The sequence below is a fragment of the Lepisma saccharinum genome, chromosome 3, assembly GCF_977018435.1.
Source record: "Lepisma saccharinum chromosome 3, izLepSacc3.1, whole genome shotgun sequence".
NCBI classification, from domain to species: domain Eukaryota; kingdom Metazoa; phylum Arthropoda; class Insecta; order Zygentoma; family Lepismatidae; genus Lepisma; species Lepisma saccharinum.
The window spans coordinates 88,041,020-88,059,338 of record NC_139231.1 but is presented as its reverse complement, the minus strand read 5'-3'; the positions used below and the strand labels follow the sequence as shown (position 1 = coordinate 88,059,338).

Sequence of the window (18,319 nt, the reverse complement as noted above, 5' to 3'; positions counted from 1 at the left end):
AACAATGTAATATGCAGAAATCTTCTAGAATTGCTCTGTGACCCTCTCATTTCTTACATCATATGTTTGCATGTTTCATATTGATTGATTCTCAGTATTTATGGTATTGAGATCAAAGTGATTAATGTGCACAATTCCCGACACGGTAGCATTGAATTTTTGCTTTGCATGTTTCAAGTGATTCTCCTCTGCGTCAGTGTTTAGATCAAAGTAATTAATGTGTACAATTTCCGAGTATTGAAGCTTTGCGTGCAAACAAAATTCACGGGAAATTCCTGTTTTTTTCTTCTCGGACTGCCTTAGGGTATATAAAGAGATTTTGCATTACATATCAGCCAGTATTGTGAGAGTGGCTGAGGAGTACAGATGTGTTGTTACAGTGCTTTTCATACTTCAGGCCTGTTTGTTTTAATATAAAACATTTCTTATTATTCAATTTCTGATATATTGAACAAAAGGGTTATATTTTGTATAAAAAATCTGATATTTGTTACATCCAGCTTGTTTGTTGTAATCCACTTATATTTAGAGTCGGGCTTATATCTGTCCCAGCCTGTTATACAAAAATCAATACATAACAAGGTCATTGCCTTTCTAGGACATGCATGTCTGTGCAGGTATTTGTGCTAGGTCAGTGTAGATCAATATTTATTCTCTTTTTCCACTTGTAGACTATTAGCTTTACAACCTGTTATAATAAGCATAGAGTTTTGATTTAAAACCCAAAAAAATTTATATAATAAACCGAGGATAAAAATTAATAATATTAACATATTAAATATATACAAGAAATATACAAAGCACACAGCTGAACAAAAAATATATATATATATATATATATATATATATTAAGTGCAAAATTTTGAATTGAACCCCAGGAAATTTTATATAATAAACCAACAACAAAAATGCCAAATCAAAAATATTGCAATCAGTGTAATAAAAATATATCCAGCCCCAATTGGGCCAGGCACCAAAGGAATTGTGTTCTAGACAAATGCAGAACTCCCACTAAAATATGCCCCAAATGCCATAGAAAATATAGCATGGAATATTTCACATATAAACATAAAGGTACTTGCTCTGTACAGTCATCAACATTGCCCCCACAACCATCTACATCTGGTCTGAAAAGGAAGCATGAAGCACCTCTTAATGCTAGAGCAGCAAAGCAGCCACGCTATGAACCTATCCATAGCAGTTTTAATGGCCAACTTAGGGATCACCGGTTTGTATCAGAGCCAAAATGTGATATTAAGAATTTTTTGAACAGTATAAATCCTGATGTGCAGGCAATTCTAAATGCACAAAATGGCTCTTATAAGCTGTCTCTCAAATTGTTTACACAATATAAGAAACCAAATGGCACAAAATTTACACAGCCCCACATAACAGAAACTGTGCCTGTATACCCAAATGCAAATTCAGACAAAATAATAAGCAGTTTGATAGATCAATTGAATATTAAACACTCTGAATTTGCTGGAAAAGAGTCAGGATGGAGCCTATGCGGATCTCCACACAAGCTCTATGTTAATATTTCTGAATTCAGCCCATTACAAGGATCTACATATCTGCCATTACCTGCCAATATTAAAAACAAAAGAGCCGTGGTTAATATTGAAAATAATGATGAGAAATGCTTTTTGTGGTGTATTTTAGCTGCTTTGTATCCAGTTTTAAGGCATCCTGAGAGAATAACTTATTATAAACAATATGAACAGAATTTTGATGAAGCAATGGAGGGTTTAGAATATCCAATGTCTGTTCAGAATATTGATAAATTTGAAAAAAAAAGCCAGGGATATTAATGGTAAACAATTATCTATTAATGTATTTATTTGTTCCACTGGCCATGGCAATTGCTTGATAGCACCTCTCAGAATCAGTACATTTGATGATGATTCTGCTGTTCCGATTGATCTGCTTTTAATTGAAGGGGATGGCACATATCATTACACTCTGATACATAATCTTGAAGCTTTAGTCAGAAAACAACTAGACAAATCTAAGACAATATTCAAGTTGTGCAGAAGATGTTTAACTGTATTTGATGGCAGGAAAATGGTAAATAGGGTTCCTGAATGTAACACAGAAATTGCTAAAAACAAGTTAATTGAGCATCTGAAATACTGTGGCAACCATAAACCTGTTCATATGCTCATGCCCAATCCAAGTGAAAATTGCAAATTCAAAAAATTTGAAGCCTTGTTGGAACACCCAGCATATATAGTCTGTGATTTTGAATCAAACCTCAAACCCCTTGCATTATGTAGCCCAGATCCTGATGAATCTTCAATTACACCATACCAGCTACATCAACCTTCTAGTTTTTATTATGTTGTTGTACAGGATGGTGTTGTTAGTAAAAAAGATTCATACATGGGACCAGATGCCATCAAAAAATTTGCACATAGAATAGAAAATGAGTGCCTAGAATAGAAAATGAGTGCCATGACATAGCATCTAATATCTTATTAAAATCAAAACCTATGTTGCCTTTAACAGAGAAACAGATTGAAGATTTCAACAATGCAGGAAAATGCCCGGTATGTGATTCTGAATTTTGAGATACAAATATCAAGGTGAAACACCATTCTCATACAGATGGTAAATTCTTAATGGCACTGTGTAATAACTGTAATATTAAGATCCAGAGACCAAAATTTGTCCCTATATTTTGCCATGGAGCATCCAATTATGATTTTCATCATTTGATCAGGTACGAGGGGTTTGACAAGCAGAATTTAAATATTTTAGCTGAAAATGATGAGAAATATATTGCTATTAGCAAAATAATTAAAGTTAATGGTGTTCCTATTCACTTAAGATTTCTTGATTCATACAGAATTTTATCGGCTAGCCTGGCTACACTGGCCACTCAATTATCTGATGATCAATTCAAAATCACATGTGCTTTGTTTCCAAATCAGGACCTGAAATTAATTAGGCGGAAGGGTGTATATCCATATGACTATGTTACAGATTTTTCTAAATTTGATGAGTGTGCTCTGCCACCGCAACAAGCATTTTACAGCAAAATCAGAGGATCAGGAATCACTGATGATGATTATCACCATGCCCAGTTGATGTGGAACAATTTAAAATGCCAGACATTTGGTGATTATCACATGGCTTATTTAAAACTTGATGTCACTCTCTTAGCTGATATACTTCAGGCATTCAGAAAATCTTCTATGCAAAATTATAAACTGGATCCAATGTATTTTTACAGTGCTCCGGGGCTAGCATGGTCTGCAATGTTTTTAAACACTAAAATGCAATTGGGTCTGATCCAAGATCAAGACATGTATCTGTTTATGGAGCAATGTATAAGAGGGGGCATGGTGCAATGCTCTCAGAGATATGCCAGAGCAAATAACAAATATATTCCTGATTATGATCCAGCACGGCCATCAAATTATATACTGTATGTAGATGCAAACAGCCTCTATGGTTATGCTATGATGGATAAACTGCCATATGCAGGGCTTGAGTGGGTTGAAGATTTCAATATTGAAGATCTTAAGGATTTTGATGACAGTGACTATGGCCTCTTCTTAGAGGTTGATCTGACAATTCCAGATAATTTACACAACACATTTTCTGATCTGCCCCAAATTCCTGAGGTTCAGTGCTCACCTGGCTCTAAACAAAAGAAATTGATGATGACTCTGGAGCCAAAACAGGGTTATGTCTTATATTATAAAAACCTCCAGTTCCTGATGAAACATGGTGTTCAAGTGACCAAAATTGGAAAAGTTTTGAGGTTCAGGCACTCAAGATGGTTGAAGCCATATATTGATACAAACACAGAGCTTCGAACATCTGCAATGAGCCAATTTGATAAATCTTTGTTTAAATTGATGGTCAATTCTGTGTATGGCAAAACTATTGAAAATGTCAGAAAACATACTGATGTTAAAATAATTACTGACCCCAGCCTGAGCAAAAAATTGATTGCAAAGCCTAATTTCAATTATAGAAGAATTTATGATGAAAATATGGCACTTTTTAATATGAAAAAAACAAAGATTAAGTTTGATAAGCCTATTTATGTAGGGGCTGTGATATTGGAATTGGCCAAATTACATATGTTAAAATTGTATTATGATGTGTTGAAGCCTTTTTATAAGGATCGTGTAAAACTGATGTACATGGATACAGATAGTTTTGTTCTTGATATTCAGACAGAAGATGTTTATCAAGATATGTCCCAGCCTAAATTGTTTAAATACTTTGATACCAGTGAACATACAGAGATTCAACACCACAACAAAAAGGTGCCTGGCAAGTTAAAAGATGAGACACTTGGTGATGTTATTGTGGCATTTGCTGGGTTAAGTGCCAAGATGTATAGTTTTGAAACATGTAGTGGTGTTGTTGCCAAAAAAGCCAAGCGCATTGGCAGAGTAACTGTGGAAAAAGAGCTCCAATTTGAAGATTATAAAAATTGTCTCAAATCCCAGAGTTTAATCAGAACATCAGAATCCAGAATTCAGAGTGTGCATCACTTGCTGACTAGCAATATTGTAAGAAAAGTGGCTCTGGACCCACATGATGATAAGAGATGCATTTTGTCATGTGGCATACATACTCTACCATGGGGTCATTGTGATTTGAAAAATGGCAATCAATGCCCAATTACAGAGCATGATTTGAAATAAATAAACATGCCTATGAACTTATTTGGGTTCAAAAAACAAGGTATTATGGACCTGCCAACACCACAAGCCTCTTCTGATATAATATCTAAACTGAGTGGTTTATTAATTATTCATCTGAACAGCATACTTACAGATGTTGATGATGAAACAGGTAAAATATTGTACATATTTAACAATAATTTAAATTATTACCAATTACCTGTAGGTGGACAATTGCAATTTATTACAACCCCTGAGGGTAATGTCAAAATTTCAGTAGGGAGAAATATTTATAGAATTAAGCACTCAAACATGATTTCTGGCACTGTATATACTGTTTCTGCTGGTGAATGCTTATATATTGAAGTCCCGGGATCCTATGACAAGCTTATACCCTTTTTCATAGAATTAAGAATTAGATATTCAATAATAAATAACCACTAAAACAAAAATGCCTAATGATATATTTGGCCATACAAGACATGAAGATCACAGTGATGAGATTCTGATGCTTGATGTCAGAGTCAAGAAATTAAGAAGTGATTTACAAGCTTTACAAACCACACTCAATGCCAGTCTTCAATTAGAAATTACAAATTTACAATCACAATGCATGGACCCTCTTCTTAAAATTGATTCTGAACTCAAATTATTGCTTCAGAAATATACTGACATGGCCACATTGGATAATTTTCAAAGTTTAGAAGAAGCTGTAGCAGCTCTTCAAGCCAAATTTAAGACCCAGGCCACCAACTCTGAGCAATTGAAACAACAATTGGAAGAGCAAATAAATAATGTCCAGACACAGCTCCAAACAATTGTCAAAAGCATAAAATCACAAGAAGATTTTGATCTAGTGATTTCCACTCTAAAGGAACAGATTCAGTCACTGGAGATACCTAATCTGGACCCTCTGAACAATGCCATAGCCGAGGTTAAAGAAAAAATTGAGACACTTGAAAATTTTATGAACAACTTGCCATCTTCTGATGCTTTGAGTGCAATAACTCGCAGTGTTGCCAACATTAAGCTGCAACTTGAAACCCATCTTGAGGGTACAATAGCAGCAGTGCAAAATGATTTGACAAATGTACAAGAAACTCTAGAATCCCGCCTGCCCGGTATTGTAGACACACTCATCAGTGTCCAGCAACAGATCACAAAACTTGAAAACCTCAACACTGAATCTGAGCTATCTCATTTTCATCACTTGATTGATGATATCCAAACAAAGCTTGAAATTTTACAACAATCAACACCCTCTCAGGCAGATATAGCCCTGCTCCAAGATGCTATGCAAAATGTGGCTGATGCTTCTGAATTAAACAATGTGAAATTGGCACTTGAATCTTTGCAGAATACTGTATCAAATCTGCCTACATCACAGGAACTTAAAACTATTAAGAGAGCTGTGAATCGCATATTGAAATCAGAAGATATCAAGAATATCCAGACAGAGATCAAACAACTTACTCAGACAGTGGCCACTCTACCAACTAATCAACATATTAATGAATTGCATGCCCTGTTTGAGGATATCAGAAGACAGGTCCATGATCTTACAGCTCAAAATTCAAAATTGGCAGTTGTTGAAAATTTACAGCAAATTGTAGCTAATATCAAGCAACAGCTAGGGACCATGGAATCCAATCAAGCAAATGCTTTGTCTGTTTTTGCCACCCAGCTACAAGAAATTGTGCAACAATACAAGAAACTTGCTGTGGACATAAGAATCAAGCCGGGGCACGATGAGATTGTTAGGACCATCAATGAGCACCTTGAATCTGTAACAAGTAGATTGCTTACAGCAGAAAAAGAAATAACAGGCATAATTGAAAATCCTAAACATACAGTAATTCTTGAATTGTACAGCATCCCCAACAAAGAATATGATTCACCATTTACACCAGGTGGCAAAATATATATGCTGTCCCCTGCACAATTTTATTACCAGTTTTTTGTTGGGGGCACACTTAGACCAATCAAGATCAAATATTGGCTACAACCACAGGCACACCACTACCCTACCTTATCAATAACAAATGCCGATAACAAAGCAAAAATCACCCGTGTAGAATTAGAGGATTTTACAGATCCCAATACATTAGAAACAGCATATGTTGAAGATGATGGCTCTCTGGAATTTAAAATACAAATAGGGGACAAATTATATTTAGAAAATCCTGTAGTATCAGCTGCTGAACACCCCATAGTTGCAATATTCTTGTTTTCATATTATGTCTAGACAAATTATTGTTGATGAATTACACAGACAAGCCAGACATAATTATAAGAGATTGCCAGTAGTTACAAAAGGCATAGATGATTTATGGCAGAGCGACTTGATTGAGATGGCAAGTGGACAGCTGAAAAACTTAGACAAGATCAACAAGGGCTACAAATATCTACTCACTATCATAGATACATTTTCAAAATTTGCCTGGGCTGTGCCACTCAAATCCAAGACTGGAGCATGTGTTACAGAAGCCTTCAGGACAATCATCAATCAGAGTGGAAGATCACCGCGCTATTTGCAAACAGATAATGGCAAAGAATTTTATAATTCTGTGTTCCAACAATTTATTAAAAGCCAGTCAATACAACATTACTCGAGTTACAGTGATCTCAAGGCCTCAATTGTAGAGAGATTCAACAGAACCCTAAAAAATCATATGTATAAACAATTTACACTTCAAGGTAATTATAAATGGATTAATATTCTTCCAGAACTTCTACATAAATATAACAACTCGGTCCATTCCACAATCAACATGAAACCCTCTGAAGTAACTTCATCTGATGAGCAAAAATTGATCAGCACTGTTTATTATCCTAAATATCGGCCAACAACAAGAAAAGCCAAATACAAGATTGGTGATCAAGTAAGAATCAGCAAATATAAGCACTTATTCAAAAGAGGCTTTACAAGAAACTGGAGCACTGAATTATTTACAGTGGTTCAAGTTAAACCTGGGACCCTTAACACATATATAATAAAAGACCACCGAGGAGAAATTCTCAAAGGCAGGTTTTATGAAGAAGAGCTCAGCAAAACTAAACAGCCTGACACATATCTCATAAATAATCCGCAAAAAAGGCAACAAGTTACTTGTCAAATGGCTAGGTCTCCCAGAACACAGCTGGATCGAGGCAGACAAAGTGATACTATGAACACCTGGAATGTTATAAAGAGACTACCAGATCCTGAACAGCAGATTAAGAGAAATGGCAAGTTGCTGCCTGATAATATTAGATGTCTTATTGTTGGGCCATCGGCTTGTGGTAAAACTACACTAATGATTGATAATTTTTTATTGGCACCCAACTGGTTAGACTGGAAAAACAGGCACTTGTATATCTTCTCTAAGAGCTTGGAACAATTAAAATATCAGCAGCTGATGAAGCTATATGATGGATTGGATATAGCCACTTTTGAACCAGATGTTAAGCCACTCCATGAATGTCTCGATAATTCTGTTGTTGTGTTTGATGATATTATACTGGATAATCAAAACAAGGTTAGAAATTTCTTTACACAGGGCCGGCACAAAAACATTGATTGCTTCTACCTGGCACAGACTTTTTCTAAAATTCCGAAGCAGCTGATCCGAGACAACAGCAATTTTATATGTGTGTTTCATCAAGATCATACCAACCTCAAACACATACATGATGAATATGTAGGTGGGGACCTGAGCTACAATGATTTTTCCAAGATTTGCAGTGGGTGCTGGAACCAGGACAGTTATGGGTTTGTCACAATTGATATGACAAGAAAACCCAATAGTGGCAAATACAGAAATAAAATCAACAATTTTCTAGACATTGAAACATAAATAAATAACCATGAAAAGGCCAATTATTGACGATCTTAAATTAAGAGATTATCTTGTAAAAAGATTTAAGGGATGGAAATCAGAGAACCGAGGTTTTTATGAAAAACACAAGCAAACAGAACAGCCTATTATTGATGCTATTGGTGAATTAGGTAAAAATATCAAAACTGTTACAGAGCAAAATCAAAATTTGATCACAGAGCTTGTACCTGTAGCTGCAAGAAACATATTAGATTATCCATTCACCCCACTTTCCAGTATTCATACACCTAGTCCTATTGCTCCTCGAAGAATTGAAGCTACTCAGGATCCTATTGAATTGGGTCTTCTTGCTCAAAAATATTTAACCACACCTAAAGACAACAAAGATGAGGTTTTTGGCTTATATGCTGACACAGAGCGTGATGGTAGCATCATACATAGAATTGGCAATTTCAGAGTAACATTTATGGGAGATGATCTGATTGTATATTCAGAATCTCGTCTTGGAGAAAAAGGTGGTTTTGTTAAATATCCTGGCACACCTGGATTGTGGGAGCTGATGACTAGGAAAAGACCTGGCAGCTATACAGATCAAGATTATGAGCATTACAAAGAAATATTAATAAAATCAGATGCTCTATACCAGAACAATGATCCCACACAAAAAAGAGTCAAGTCTAGCAGTGGAGCAAAATACAACAATTTAATCAAGCCCATATGGTCACAAATTAAGACAGGCAGTGGGATCAAACAATACAACACCCTGTCTAAAGAATTTGTGTGGGTTGATGATGTCAGAAAACTTGTAGATAGGTTATTGGTGATAGCTGGGGAGGAAAATGCTGGCAACCACAATTTTTACAATGAAAAGGTTGGAATTATGGACATGATAAGCACAAAATTGTCTAATTTTATAGTGAATGACACTAAGGGGATTGGATATCTTATAAAAATTATTAATACTCTACCACCTAAATTTTGGAATATTTCTGAGGGTCGGGGGCTTGTTAATGACATTATAAACAAGCTGCCATTTGAACTACACATTCCAGGCTATCAATATTGTGGTCCCGGTACAAAATTGGATCATAGATTAAACAGAGGTGATCCTGGTGTTAATCCCCTAGATGCTGCTTGTAGAGACCATGACATAGCATACAACACACATTCTGATCTTGACAAGAGACATGTTGCAGACAAGAAATTAGAAGAGGCTGCATTTGGTAGATTTGTAAGCAAAGATGCTTCTTTGAGTGAAAAAATAGCAGCATTGGGAACCACCATAGCTATGAACACCAAACAAAAACTGGGGTGGGGGTTGTGAATATGTATATAATAAACCTAGAATGAAGGCCAAGGGTGTTATGTATCAAATACCTTATGCAGGTCTTAAATCTCTTAAAACTATTGATAGTCTTTTAACCAAAAAGCAGCGCAAGAAAAAAAGCTCTGTCTTGCCAAGGGCCATGGTATGAAATTGTTACTTAGTACCCCCCAATTAAAAAAATTACAACAATCTAGAAAAAAATCACATGTTGGTGGCTTCATATTTACTATCCCTGCCATCTTAGCTGCTCTCGGGGCTGTTGGGAGCTTGGCTGGGGGATCAGCTGCCATAGCAAAAACAGTAATAGATGCCAAGAAAAATAGGGCAGAATTAGATGAGCAGAGGCGCCACAACCTGGCCATGGAGAAACAAGGCAAAGGTGTTAAGAGAGCCATGAATAAGTTTAAAAAAAACAAGAGCCGCTTACAAACCAAGATATTGAAGCTTTAATCAAGCCACTGGGCATCAAAAATTTTAGAGGTGTGTACATGTCTGATTCTTTACCAGAACAACCACTCAACAAAGAGTGTGGCATTGTTAATTTGGATAAGTACAAAAATCAGGGCACTCACTGGATTTGTTATCTTAAATATTTAAACAATGAGGCATTTGTGTTTGATTCATTTGGAGGTATTCCACCTGAAAATTTAATAAAATATCTAAATTCAGCTAATCTTTATTACAATAATGCCCGTGTTCAAAACTTCAAAGATGTTAATTGTGGACATTTGTGTTTATCTGTTCTTAGATATATGTCTCAAATAAATAAACCATCAATTGAAGATTTTCAAAAAGCCTTGTGGTATTTAAAACATCATGGGGGTATTCCATCTCACCAGCCAAAATTCAATATTGAAGCTCAGATTACATGATGACATAGTGTATCCCAAAACAATAGCTCTCAGAGCATTTTATGGCATGTACTTGATCCCTAATATTACACACCACAACAACAAAATTGCAGTAGGGGATCAAAACATTGTCATCACTCCAGGGCAATATAATCTATCTACTCTAAATGCTCAATTACCCAGAGGTATAGTATTAACTCAAAATTCTGTCACTCACAGAGTAGAGATTGTATCTGCTACAGAAACAGTGGATCTGGGTACTATAGGAGAGCTGTTAGGCTTTGAGAACAACACAAAACTTGAACCAGACATCAAACACACTGCTATTAATATACCTAAATTCTTAGCCATAGAGACTCTAAATATTCACTGTAATGTGGCCGAGGGTATGATCACCAAATCAAATGGCATAGGCACTCACAAACAAACTGGCATCATTGCAACATTCAAACCTAACTCTGAATTTATGGAGCCAATCATCTATACTCCATCCCCAACATTATATTTTCCTGTGTGCCATAATAGAATAGATTACATTGAGTTGATGGTCACTAATGAAAAAGAAGAATTAGTTGATTTTGCTGGAGCCACAACAACTGCAATCATAGAGATTAATATTTAAATAAAAATACATACAAGAAAAAAATGGAAAATATTGAGAGTTATGAGCTACAATCATTCCCCCCAAACAGGAGGACTTTTGCAAATTTAAATCAACCCAACACAGAGATTGAGGTTGATCTTGATGTAGGGGATGGCTTTATACACCCCCACAGAGCAGATTTATACATCAAATTTGATGTTGTAAAGCTCGATGGAACAGATTATCCGGCAAATTCAAATATAAGATTGGTAGACAATTTTGTGCCACATCTGTTCTCTGAAATTGAGATCAGAAAACATGGTGTTGTTATAAACAGAGTGGATTATCCCGGCATTACCTCCACAGCTTTGGCTACACTAAAATTATCCAAAACCGAGGCTTCTTATTACAAAATAGGTGGATTTGAGGCTGGTGATAAGATATTATCTAAAAGCCACACAGTGCTGTTCCCCATGCGCCTGTTGCCAAGATTCTTCTCAGATTACAAAGATATTATGTGGAAGGGTGGTTTAAGAATTACATTTAGAAGAGCTGCCAATGATAACAATGCTTTGATGAGGTACAGTACATTAAACCCTACAGGGGAAGCTCTGCCTAATACCCTACCCGATGAGGGCAAATGCATTATTCAGACTATGGAGCTAAGAATCCCAGTTGTTGAATATGAAGCCAGTTATGCTCTTAAATACAAAGCAGATATAATAAAAAATCCACAGATTCCTTTACAATTTTATACATATCAATGTGTACAGAAGCCTGCCACTGGTACTTATTATGAGTTTGATGCTACAAATTCATTCTCCAGTATACAATATGACATGCCGGATTTTGTGGTGGTACTGTTTCAAACTGGAAGAAACAATAATCAGGAAAAAAATTCAAGTAAATTTGATAACTGCAACATCAAGAACATTTATCTTAAAAATGGCAGAAATGAGGTATTTCCTAGAGAAAATTATAATTTAGACATGTCCAAGGATGATTTCCTTAAATTATATGAAGCATTTACAGCATACAAAAGGGTCACTACTGGCAATACTGACATGTATTACACACCAGATGAATTCAAAGCACAGAGACCCATGTTTGTCATCAACACTTCAAAAAGAAAACAAGTTGTGGTTTATGACAGGACAAACATTAAAATTATCTGTGAATTCCACGATACACTCCCTGATGACACCATATGTAGTGTTATTCTCATAGGTGAAAAATCATATGTTTATGATGTAAGAAATGAGAGGGTCACAGAGCAATTCTAGAAGATTTCTGCATATTACATTGTTTTAATATTAGATAAACAAATTGAACCTGGTATCCAATTGAACTTAAACCGGAAGTAAATATGTGTGGGTGGGTGTGGGTTTTTGGCTTAATTTCAGGTGTATCCAAAACAATATCAAGAAGGGCATATTTTTAACAAGCTTATGGACAAAAATCTGGCTGATGCAACTTTTGTAAGTGTGGGCAAATCAATCTGAGGGGGCTCATCATTTCACAGGAAATTCCCGGGGGGCATTTTTACAAAAATCTTGGATTAGACAGGGTTCCACACTTGAGCAAAAAGCTCATATGGGCATGTTGAGCTTGTTTTAAGTGTAGACAAATCTGCCTGAGGGGGGTTCATCATTTCACAGGAAATTCCCGGGGGCATTTTTACAAAAATCTTGGATTAGACAGGGTTCCACACTTGAGCAAAAAGCTCATATGGGCATGTTGAGCTTGTTTTAAGTGTAGACAAATCTGCCTGAGGGGGGCTCATCATTTCTCGGGTTTATATTATAGCAAATACAACTACTTGGATAGTCTTATATTTTGAACCCCATGGCAGCCAATTTCTGCATTATGATAGAGGCCCATTGCAGTGATGTGTTGTCTTGGATGAAAAGTAGTCTGGACATCTTTTCGCAGCATGTTGATGCCAGTTTGTGCTTCAGATGACCAAGAAGTAGTGTGTATTATTTATTTTTTACACTGAAGCCCTTATCGAGATAGTCAACCAACAGCACACCATCCTTGTCTCAGAAGACGGCCGCAAGAACCTTGCCAGCTGACTTCTGGAACCTTCACTTATTTAGACATAGTGAATCACTGTGCATCCACACAATATTGTTCTTTCATCTCTGAATCATATATATAAATATATGCAGTTCTCATCGACAATTACTAGGGGCATGCATATTTCGTTTTTGACGAAAAAACGAAATTTGAAAAAACACATTGTAGTGTTAATTTTTCATGTTTTTGAAAGGTGTGAGGTGCATTTTGTGACCATATTTTGTCACGAAATAATGCGAAATGAACTGCAAAAAGCGAAATTAACTCTTAAACACGAAATTCAGGATTTATTCACCGCCGTGACACCTTCCGAGGTCTGAATTATCCTGAGAGTTATGCAATTCCCGGAAAATTGATTAATTCTGCTGTTAATATTGGAGAAGCAAGAATGGACTCCTTTATACAGAAATAAACTTAATACTCTGATAACTACATAAATGTGCTATTAGAAGTGAAATGTTAATTCTGTGGAATAAGTGTAGTTTTTAAATCAAATTTAGGATTATTTTCACAATTTTAAAACCAATATGTCTTTTTATATACCACTTTTCATCCATTTTTCACCGCTATAACACCGATATTTTATTTTATTTACCGCTTTTGAACCTGAAATTCACTCAGTTTTTGTACCGAAATTTTGCCTTTTTATTTACCAAAAATATGTGCCTCTAACAATTACCAATTGGGCCACGAAGCCATTATCATTCCACTGAAGAATGGCTTTGGACTCTCTTGTTCTACGTTGAGAAGTATCGGGATCCACTTCCAGGAAGCTTCTCAATGTCAAGGTAGCTGTGAATAATTACCAGCTCTTTCACGGGAGATATTCAGGGTCTCAGCTATCAGTTTAGCAGACACCATCATGACTGGAGGCCTTCCTAGATGTGACTCATGTTCTGTGTTGAAATGCCTGGTCTGGAATTTGGTAACAGTTTTTCATGTAGGTGTAGCAAGGGCTATGATCCCCCAGCATTTGTGCAATATCCTCATGAATTTGACTTGCGGACTTTCTTTGTAAAAGGGCCCTGTTTTGTCGCAAGAAACTACAAGGATGAAGAAGGTTCATTACAACATACAATTTTTTTTATATCAAAACAGGAGGAGGCACAAAGGCTAAGGACTTATCAGCACCCCTCCTCCCCCATATGTAAAAAACTTAGGAGTAAGTAAAAAAAACTATGGTTTAGCCAATACCAATGTATCGGTAAGTATCAGTTGAATTTTCATCACCAATACCAATGATCTTTAGTGGCTAGAAGAGCATTCAAGAGAAACAACTCGTTTGTCAAGATTTGTCCTTTTCAAAGGTTCCCTCGCCCTTCCTTGTGACTTGGGGGTCAACACAGGAAATTTCCTCCTGGGAAGCAGATAAGTTCAAAGGCAGGACTAAAATGCTGCACCCAAACATGACATTGAAGGCATGCAACTTCCTGATGGTCAACTCTATATGGAAATAAAAGAAACCATTCATTGCCAATTCTTGCTCACAAACTCATGGAGTAAGAACGTGGATGTTTTATCATGCTGGGCCGATTCCAAAGTTCATGGGAAAGGAATGAATCTCACTGTAGGGAAGGAGGGTTGTGGATTCCTACCCTTTTGTGTGACTGCTGGTCGATACCAACACTGCAGCAACTTGTTTTTATTGCAAATGACAGAGAATTAATGGACAGCAGTGTATAAATAGAGTCAGCCAAATGAGCATTATTATATATTTGTATATATTTTTAAGTCGTTTTCCTCCTTCTACTAGTTAACCAATATGACAAGAATGTTCTTTACATGAAACTGAAACAGTGACACTTCTAATAATCCACCGATTTTTCAGTGTACAACACTTTTAAAAAGGCTTGCAACATTTCAAAAACGTTTTCTTTTTGCATCCTCTGGGTCTAGAAAGAAGTTCACATAAAATGTCTCAAGATATTTTAAAGTGCTATAATGCTACACGAGAATAAATTGGGAGTAATTTAATGTCAATAGTATGTGATGAGATGTTTTGACTGTAACTAGCCTTTATTATTTTAAACGAATTATACAAGTATCGGCATTGGTATCAATCAGAGTATCGGTATCGGCTCAGCCCTAGTAAAAAGCAATTCTTGGAGTAATAGTTTCCTTAAGAGTAAAATAACATTTCTTTCGCCAGTTTTTATGGGTCTTGAATTGAGAACATACATATGTTCAGAAACAGTTTCTTACTTCGAAGTCACTCATGCAATTTGGAATCTGTATAGCTCAGAGTGGGTAACGACATAATTAGCAATATACGTATATATGAAACCAATTTATTAACATAGTAACAATTATAATTTACATGCATTATTCAATTGTAACAATTAAAATTTACGTGCATTATTCAAAACAATTTGTGCAAAAATATAAATATCTGATTTTGTTATAAAACCACAAGAATCACTCGTGAAAGTTACCAACATTGATTAATAAATTAAGCCAAATATATAGATATTTTATTAAAATGGATGAATGTATCAAGTAGAATGTAATCTTATAGTTTTCCAACAATTTTTCTGTAGAAAAATACATTCATGTATTGTTGCCAAGTTTTCAATTATAAATACACACAGTGTCATATTTCATCAAGTAATTGTTGTGTATTAAACAATTCCTGTGTTTGTTCAAGTGACCGAGTACTTCTTACATTATTGCTCACTGTTGCTCCTTTTTTTACTTCATCATGTGATGTTTTTTGCACTTTCCTCTGCCTACCCCGAACTCTTTTCTTCAACACACCAGCTGTTGTATCTTCATCTGCATCTAAAAACTCATGAAGTTTATCTTCTATAATGTTTTTGGATGTTACCATAGCCTGTATTTTGCTTTCACTGTCAGTGTCCGAGTCTTCTTCTGTTTCTGCTCCATAAGGATCATCCTTATCATCACTGATTCTTGGACTAGTTCTAGCGACTCTATCAGCTATATTGAAAATTTTAAAATATTAAGTATGTACTAATATAAAATTTCACCTGATACCAGTCAAGAAAATCATGAAAGTCAAGAAAAGAAAAAGTAAAGAAATCAACAAGTAGGTCAAGAAATCGATAAAAAGTCCAGAAATTATACTTGTGGTCAAGAATGTTTGCTATCACAATGACTGATTGATTTATTTAGTTTATTTTACTTCAATTTTCTGCTCCTTGGCTAATCTCGAAGATGAGGATGAATGGTGGTAAGATAAGATGGATGAATGAACAATCACAAATATATAGGGACAACTACACAAGCCCCACATAAGATTATACTGGCTGTGAATCCAGATGCTGGAGCCTCGCTAGTCTGCCAAATGCAGTCCAGGATGCATTCATAGATAAAGCAATTCTAATGTCTAATTCTCTTGTTAAATACAGCTTCAGTTTTCATCTTAACTGACCTTTTAGTAGGGTTTTTTCATTAAATAAATATATATTTTCTTAATTGCCAATTTCCAACTTTACCTAAGCAGGGGTCGAATAAAAAAACGTTAAGAAATAGAATAAAGTCAATATAAAATGGCAAATGTCATGAAGAACCTGAATCAATAATAAGCTAAACACTGGTGCAATAGGACACACAAGCTAAGTGGCTTTTCATTGGGTGATGTGTGGTCAGCATATGAAGTCCCACCAAAACTGTTTTCTGGCTTTCTAGACCAGAGCCTGCTTTTTCTTCTCCAGTAGTTCCAAACTGTCGTCATCAGAACAACTTGCACCGTTTTGCAGGAGCTTTTTCATCACAACAACTGGCATGTATGGGTGAAAACAGTAACAGAATTATGAACTAAAGTAGAAAATATTTTTGGAAATTGCAAAATCTAATTCATCCCATTTCTGAAAAACACATTGGTACAGGGTAGGTCACACAAAATGAATACACCTCCTTGTTGGTAGAGGAGTAGATGTTAATGTGTGCAGCAAATGATGAAATTGGGTTCAGAGTCTGTCTGTATCACAGTATTTTTTGGTTGTTTTCTAACAGGAAAAAAATGTCACTTGTGTTGCAAACATAATGTTAAAAAATGCAATTTTTGATGATTCCTAGCAGCAAAATAAGGCCTGAATGAGTCAAATGTTACTAATAACATTTGTTTAATCGGATTTTCTCTACATGCTGTGTAACATTCAGGCATGTAGCCAGGGGGGAGGGCTAAGGGGGCTGAAGCCCCTCCCCTCTGAAATCCTACAAATATCTAATTTAAATAGTGTACAATGGTAATTAGACTTCTGGGTGTCCAAAGAATCAGAATAAATGTTTATAAAATTTGGTCTCCTCCCGATCGAAAAATGAAGTATTTAGATTTCGGTCTGTTAATAATATGGTAATTGCTCCTGATTAATTTTACTTCCTTAGCAAGATTAAACATTAGATCGAAAAAGTTTAGTGTATAATAGAACAATCAGCTTATATTTTTACATTCTAAATTTAATCCAAAGAATGTCACACAGTATAAACTTTATGAGTAAAATTTGTCCCTAACTTTTAAAATCTTTTTTTGAACGGAATGTGTAAAAGTTAATAACAAAATACAATAACTGAATTTCAGTACACTAACTGCACAAAATGTAAGAAAAGTACTGTCACTCATATGGTGGATCGAGTAACAAACTCCCTCTATTTATATAATTATAATAATAATACCAACCAAAAAAATTGGTTTATTTTTAATAACTTATAATAGTTATAATTGTAAAATGACTATTATAACCATGGTATTAATTATTATTGTCATTATTATTTCTACTAATCAAGTTTTATCAATGCCCTGCCCTCCTCTACAAATATTTCTGGCGATGCCTCTGCTGATAAAGAGATGAGCCTTCCCCGAAATAAAATCCTGGTTACGGGCCTGGTAACATTTGTTAGTGTTGTACAGTGACATCCAATGTATATGCACTAGAAATGGAGAAATATGACATACGTATTTGCTAATACCGTTAAACCAGTGATTCGATAAAAAGGTTTTAACCTTTAGTCACTGGCTTTCCATGAATGGAAACATGTTGAGGGTTAATCTGTCC

General features: G+C 35.5%; 1 protein-coding gene across 2 annotated transcripts in view; it reads right to left on the bottom strand.

The window, feature by feature from the left end:
* Window positions 1-18,319, bottom strand: part of LOC145985896 (DNA repair protein XRCC4) — a 44,516-nt gene that overhangs the window by 17,177 nt on the left and 9,020 nt on the right. The window contains exon 5 of one of the 2 annotated variants that reach the window (XM_083120032.1): window positions 15,837-16,241. The exons of the other annotated variant lie outside the window; for it this stretch is intronic. Within the exon in view, the coding sequence (XP_082976158.1) occupies window positions 15,895-16,241 (347 nt within the window). The 3' untranslated portion in view covers window positions 15,837-15,894. Of the gene's footprint in view, window positions 1-15,836; window positions 16,242-18,319 lie in introns of those variants that run through there. 2 annotated transcript variants of the gene reach the window in all.